Genomic DNA, 7,054 nt, shown 5'->3' on the forward strand with positions numbered 1-7,054 from the left:
TAAATTAACCGGCTGTACAACAGAGCTAGAGCTCTGTTGGGGATAGGAATGAGTTGGAGAGGTGTTGTGAAAGGATAGTGGGATGTTTAGATGTGTTCTAAGGGATTGGCAGGGCACCTGCATGATGCGGCAGGGGTAAACCAGTGAAAGCTGTCGGATCCCGCAGTTGAACAGAAGAGTGTGTTGTGTCACCCTGACCCGAGTGACATGGCCGCTTTCTTGAGTCCCGTTTCATCTGGAGGGACAAAAGCATGACCAACTTGGGTGCCGAGGTGCTTAACTTGTTTGGGCATTTGGGTAGGCCATGGTCCAAAAATCTTTGTGTGTGCATGTTTTGCTACTTTTTCCCTTTTTTATTTTCTTTGTTATTGTATGTGTTTGTCTTGCTGTCTGTCACCCCTCTCGAGGGATATGACCAGGGTAAATAGATAGATAGACAAATAAACTTAACTTAATCAACTAAACTAAGCGGGTAAAATGTGAGCATTTTTTGTTGAACGACAAGCAACTTACCTGATCTTGGTTACCTCGAGGTTTTTTTTTTTTTTCAAAGTAACAATTTTAATTTATGTTATACATGTCATTTTATTTAAATTTACAGTTTATTTGACTTATTCTGTTTTTTTATTAGCATATTTGGTATTGGAGTATCCCAAACGCAATTGAAAGTAATCAAGCTACATTATTAATGAAATATTATAGTATTCAGATTGCTACTGAAGACATTAAAACGGGTATCCGTAAATAAAGACGCATTGTTTCAATCAAACTCGTATGAAACTATGCCGGAAGCAGTAAATTGAATGCTGACCTCGGATTGGTTATTCTTTTCAGCCGCTCAACAAAAATTCAGACGTCATCACCCACAGAGTCCTTCGAACGTTTGTTTCCAGTGTAGGCCACAAGGAGAGTCACAAACGGACTTCGACTAATTCAACATGCCTCGGGTTTATGTAGGAAGACTTGCCTACCACGTCCGAGAAAAGGACATTCATCGCTTTTTCGGCAGCTTTGGCAAGTTGTTGGAAGTGGATTTAAAGAACGGGTGAGATTCTTGCTCTGGTCGACGTCCGCTAAAGTGTCAAAGGCCTACTATTTTTTGTTAGCGTCGTATGCGCGATTTAGACCCACTGTTGCGTCCTCTTTTTATGTTAAAACATTTTTTTACGTAAAATGCTATACAAAAATGTGTATATATATATATATATATATATATATCTCATAATACGTTCTTTACGACCTCTGGTATGTGCGCTTTCCTAACTATAAATGTTACATTTTGGTGAAACGCCGCATGGCCAACATGGCGCATGGGCTGTGTCAAAATGCTAACATTAGCTTAGCAATTGAAGAGCCATAAATGTCGTAATAAGCTCTCATTGAATTTTGTTATGCTATAACGTCGTCACACGTGTCTTTCCACAACAGATACGGTTTTGTGGAATTCGAGGACAATCGTGATGCTGACGACGCCGTTTATGAGCTAAACGGCAAGGATCTGTGCGGCGAGAGGGTTATCGTCGAGCATGCCCGCGGGCCTCGTCGAGACCGAGAAAGCTTCGGTGGTGGTTCCTGGGGTGATGGGCGCGGTGAGTAAAGTTTGTTACATTACACAATCGACTCCTTAAACAGGCATACTGTGGATATGGACTGCAGTTGATCGTTACTTTAGTCTGATGCGTGCTAAATGTAATGACAATAATGAAAGCCCAATTTCTTGACTTGCTGGAAATGTAGAATTCATAGATTGCCCTTTCGAGCTACGCGGAAGCGTTTTCGTGGAGTAAAAGAGTAATCCATTTTGATTTGATAGGTCCAGTGGAACCTCAAATGTCACGCAACAAGAGTGCCGATCCACATAATTTCCAACTGTAAATGATGTGATTTGGCAATAAACTGGTTTTTGCAAGGCCACTTGTGCATACATCTCTGTAAGCAGTTGGTCATAGTGACGCTGTTTTGTTTTGTGAAGGATTTACATACAAGTGCATATGGGTCCTGTTCGCCAATCGGTGAACATTTTCCTTCGTAGCAACAATTTATATCCATCCAGATCTTTGTCAGTCATACTTTTACAGGTTAACAATAATTAGCAGCATTATAAACATACAAACTGTCATCATTGCCGCCACTAGTGTGGTTGCCAGAATGTGGATCATGATTTTCATTGTGTGTATTTGCACGTTCGAAAAAGGTGCTTCAATCATTTTATTTACTTCTGAATAAAATATGAGCAGGGCATTTTTTAATGCATACTTTTAAAAAGTAAACCTTATTTTTGAATTAATAAAGTAATTAAAATACCCAAAGCTAGTACTAAACATTAAATGCACAAGATGTATCATTATCAAATGTACTTTGGTGTTTCGTCATAGACAACTTTTTTTTTTTAAACCCGTTTACATGAAAGTGCACACTTGAGGCTCAGAGCTTTTTGCGGTTTTCGTTATATGAAATATTTTTGTAAAAACATTAATCAAAGAACATCCCATTTATATCCGTGGCACATCAAGACATGCAGACTTCTATTTCTGTTCCCTCCCATCCACTGAGAATGAATGTCGTGTTATGGATATTTGATCTTTGGGGTTCCACTGCATTTATGTGTCCTTGCAGTTTTACACCTTTAGTTTTCATTACAGTGTGAGCTTCTATTGTTGCTTAGCCTAACGTGGAATGGACTTTGGTAATTCCCCTTAGAGTATATAAACATTGGAATTGTTGCTTCCCCAACACCCATCAAGTGTTTGGCACTTATTAGGGGTTGCGGACATTCGTATGACATCCTTAGGTCATAGCAGTAATTGTAGCCTTTACAGGAGCTTGTAAAAACCATAATTACACAAGTTGACTATTTAGTTTTGTATGTGAGGATGTGCTGTACAACTTTGTGTACCTAACAATCAGTCACTGAAACCACACCGGGGTAATTTTTTAATTCAGTCTTTTGTGGTAGATTAATATTTTAATGTCTTGTGTATTTTTCCTACTTTACCTCCTTTATTTTTATATTCAATATTAACAAAGTCCTTGATGTTTCAATTTGAAAGAGTCCAGTTGCGGGCTGAGCCTGAGAGTCCATTGAGGCTAAAGATGACTGGCTAAGATGACTGCCTGTCCCGTTTGGCCTTGGCTTTCACCTTTACAATGTGTGTGTGACCTTTGCCCCCCCTTGATCCTTGGCTGACCTAACCGGAAGCCATGATGACATCAGCCTTTTGCCAATAGACCAGGGGTGATGGTGAGGATTGCCATTGGTTTCTTTGTTGACAGTGCAAACACGCAGAGCGGCTCGACATAAACTACTTGAAATCGTACAACTAGTGTGAGTTAAGTGGGAAAGAGCAATTGTTACTTAGCCACGTTCTTACCTAGATTCAATAATGACAAGAATCTCCTATGTGGCTGCCTCCTATCTGCCTGTGTTACAGGGTTTGGAGGTACCGAAAGAACATCACTGCTTTTTTCTATTTCCACTTAGCCAAAATAGTCTCCATAAGCCACAGTAAGAGAAACTTTGTATTGTCGGGGAGAGCTGCACTAGTGTTCTTTTACAGCAAAGCTCAATTGCCAAAACGTATAAATCCAGACTTTATGTAACGCTCATGCAGTGGCTCTGAAGCTTTGAAATTTAAGTCATGTCGCAGGAGTGAATTTTGTTTTACTTAATGCAGTCTTAAACTATCATATCAGGCAGGGCTCCGTCTTGATATTTTCCAAATTTTATATCAAGCCCCAATGGTGTCTCTGACTATGCCTCTGTGTTTTTGTTTATAAAGGGAGCTATTACGGCAGCAGGAACCGCACTGGCCGCGACAAGTACGGGCCCCCGGTTCGTACCGAATACCGTTTGATCGTGGAAAACTTGTCCAGCCGTTGCAGCTGGCAGGACCTCAAGGTGCCATTTCAACTGTTGCTTTGCAGCTGTTGTTGATCTTTTTGGACCTCTCAGCCTAACCCTACTGTCTTTGCCAGGACTTCATGCGGCAAGCAGGTGAGGTCACTTATGCCGACGCTCACAAAGAGCGGCCCAATGAGGGCGTGATCGAGTTCCGCAGCCAATCGGACATGAAGCGTGCCATAGACAAGTTGGACGGGACGGACATTAATGGCAGAAAAATTCGTCTTGTGCCGGACCGGTCTCGGAGGCGTCGGTCTTACTCTGGCAGCCGCTCTAGGTGGGTCTGCGTCTTACCAATATTTTTTTTCGGTTGTATCAAAAAACCGTCGTTGCAATCTGTGTAATGCCATTTGGCAGATCTCGTAGCCGACGCCGCTCCCGCAGCAGGAGCCGCAGGAGCTCCAGGAGTCGCTCCAGATCCAAGTCTAGGTATGGAAATGTCGTTCCATTCGGATATGTTGTAGTGATTGCTAGCTAGCTGTGTATAAAGTGTTTTTTTTTTTTTCTCATGTAACATGCACCCCTTTTTAAAAATGAAAAATTGGTATCAAATTTTGTTCCACTATTACTCACCTCAAATATAGCATTCCTAGACTGTGATATCACATGCCAGGGACCCGTGGTTTTCTTTTACTTCAGGATGACGAATGGTGAAAGTTAAAAAAAAAGGACGTTCAACTAGAAACCAAATATCAAGCAAAACTCCAAAACAGATTAACAGTGAAGAGTTTATCCGAGCGCATCTAAGAACTTCTGAGCCCTACAAAAGGAGCTGCAGTGATTATTTCAGCAAGTAAATATTTTGAAGTAACAGACACCACCTCTTAAGAGGTGGTAATAATTATCTGCAAATGCGAGTTTAAACACAATTTCATACAGAACATTAGTTTGTTTACACATATTGAACATGGCAAAACACAAATACAGTGGAGCATACAAGATATGGATTCTATTAGCCACTGCAGTTAGGCCTTTTGGATTTCATTATAAAATGCAGCTAATTGAGCATTAAATGAAATATCACTAGAAGTCCTTTTTTATGTTAATATATTCTCTGTTTTAACTCGCACATTCTTTTCATTTAATACTTCCGAGAAGTGCATTTCTTTCTTGATTTTAGTCGCGGCTTGTAATTAAGGTGGGATGGTCGTTCCTGAAGTCAGACCACATGAGAACCGCTGGTTTAGTGTTGAAGTTTCGGCACGGTACCTCCCACGACCCTGGTTCGGTGTCTGTTATGCATCGAATATTTGGTGGACTTGGTCAGCGATAATTTTTTCCCCTGTTCATTGCATAAATACGGTAATGTTCTACCATAAAACCTCATGAATAAGGTGCAATGAAACCATGATTTGTTTTAGGTTAAAATGTGTTCTGTACACAAATAAAAGGTAAATTAATGCAAAAACACCCAACTGATGGTCTCTTGATTAACTTGAAAACTTTAATTTTTGTGTTTTATTTTTTATTCCTCACGCAGGTCTGGTTCCCCCAGTAAGAGATCTGGAAGGAAATCTCGCTCCAAATCAGGCGAGAGCAACTCGCGCTCTCGCACACGCAAGTCAAATTCCCGATCAAAATCCCAGTCCCGTTCCCCCGAGCACAAATCAAAGTCCCGCTCAAAAAGTCGATCCAAGGTAAAGTCTGAGCGGGGTTCTCGTTCTCCATCCAAGGAAAAGGCCGACAAGCAGTCTCGCAGTCGCTCGGCCTCCCCTATGGAAAACGGGAACGAGGAGCATGGCCCAAAATCCGCATCCCGTTCCCCTTCCCCTCGTGAGGATGACCGCCGGTCCCAGTCTAGGGAAGGTCGCTCGGTCTCCCGTTCTAGGTCACGTTCACGGTCTAGATCGGTGTCCCAGGATTAGCGCAGACCTTATTGAATGCCGGACCTTTGCTGTAAATAGTTTTTTTTCCTCAAGCAGCAGTACAAAATGATTCACCTCGTTTATTTGACCCTACTCATTTAATTCCCTTCCAATAGATGTACACACGATACTAATTTGAGTTCCTTTTTGATTTTTTGTATGCATCTCCCAAAACATTAGGCCATTTCATGGATAATTGGTAGGTTGCATTACAATTTCAATGACCTCTCGAGATAAAACAACTAAACGGTTGTCTATGCCAAAATTACAGTACTTGAGTATTTGACAGAAGTTCATTTTCCCCCCTTTCTAATATTACACATCAATATGTTTAAAAGAAAAAGACTACATGTATTGTTTTGAACTGGAATAATGCAGAGTTTGAAAAGTACGCTTGTGGCAAAGCTCCCGTTTATAGAAATATTCTTGTGCATGTCTACTTTTATAACGGCCACTAAGCTGTTGTGTTTTCTGATTCCTGTCTGCTCATTAAAGGTCTTACCCGTGGTCTGTGTTGGTTTTGTCTTTTTGTTGATTGGATTTGTGTATATCATGCCTGAAAAATAAAATAAACAGAGTTTGTGCAGGTGCTTAAAATCCTTAAAAATGCACCAAAAAATCTGTTTTTAAGGATTTATAATTCCATTAGTTGGTGGTTTGTTTGTATATGCATTAAATTATTCTCAAGTATGGTTAAATAAGGCCTAGAAACTGCCCTATGGTGGCTTTGTTTTACCATTAAGTTTTCTGCCTGTGCTAAATGGCAGCCGACATTAGTTTTTACGGCGATATATTATGCGGCATAATTGCGTCCATGAGGACAGGTGCTGAAAATATGTATCGGTTCAAGGATTACTTGCCTATGATGGGCACTTATATCAATTTTACGGTGGCTTTTCCCAGTGGAAAATTGTATTTGCTAGAACTGCAACTGAAAATGAACTCAACTTAATAACGTCTTTATCCTGCGCCAATATGGATATTTGTCTCAGTACACACGTAATTTTTCAGATTCACACACATTTGCGAGCATCTCGAGAAGCAATCATTACATATCCTTGATAAATGCACACGACAATTATATAAATTGTCAATCGCATAAATATTTGTGCGTTTGCAAATTACATGATTCACATTGGATTTCTTGTAGGCTTCCTAGAGAAATTGGATTTGAAAGTCCTTAAAAAGTGCTTGGATTTGGCCATGAAAAATGCGTACGAACTCTGAATATAAATAAACTAAGTGAAATCCAATGCGGTATTAATGTGACTTCATAAGCACAGACTGA

At 40.4% G+C, this 7,054-nt stretch overlaps 1 protein-coding gene across 1 annotated transcript; it reads left to right on the top strand.

Annotated features, from left to right (window-relative positions):
• The first annotated feature begins 848 nt into the window (after nucleotides 1-848).
• LOC148369962 (serine/arginine-rich splicing factor 6-like) lies at nucleotides 849-6,273 on the top strand. The gene is made up of 6 exons (XM_088332208.1): nucleotides 849-1,045; nucleotides 1,429-1,589; nucleotides 3,780-3,898; nucleotides 3,976-4,178; nucleotides 4,259-4,330; nucleotides 5,382-6,273. The coding sequence occupies exons 1-6, from the start codon at nucleotides 939-941 to the stop codon at nucleotides 5,764-5,766; spliced, it is 1,047 nt and encodes a 348-aa protein (XP_088188334.1). The 5' UTR covers nucleotides 849-938; the 3' UTR covers nucleotides 5,767-6,273.
• Nucleotides 6,274-7,054: the final 781 nt, after the last annotated feature.

This window comes from Urocampus carinirostris, chromosome 3 (genome assembly GCF_059441175.1).
Source record: "Urocampus carinirostris isolate Australia breed hairy pipefish chromosome 3, RoL_Ucar_1.0, whole genome shotgun sequence".
NCBI classification, from domain to species: Eukaryota; Metazoa; Chordata; class Actinopteri; order Syngnathiformes; family Syngnathidae; genus Urocampus; species Urocampus carinirostris.

Coding starts and splice junctions, on each gene's coding strand:
- LOC148369962 (XM_088332208.1), top strand. CDS start 939: ATGCCTCGGGTTTATGTAGGAAGACTTGCCTACCACGTCCGAGAAAAG. Junction 1,046..1,428: donor GAAGTGGATTTAAAGAACGG/GTGAGATTCTTG, acceptor TTTCCACAACAG/ATACGGTTTTGTGGAATTCG. Junction 3,899..3,975: donor GCAGCTGGCAGGACCTCAAG/GTGCCATTTCAA, acceptor TGTCTTTGCCAG/GACTTCATGCGGCAAGCAGG.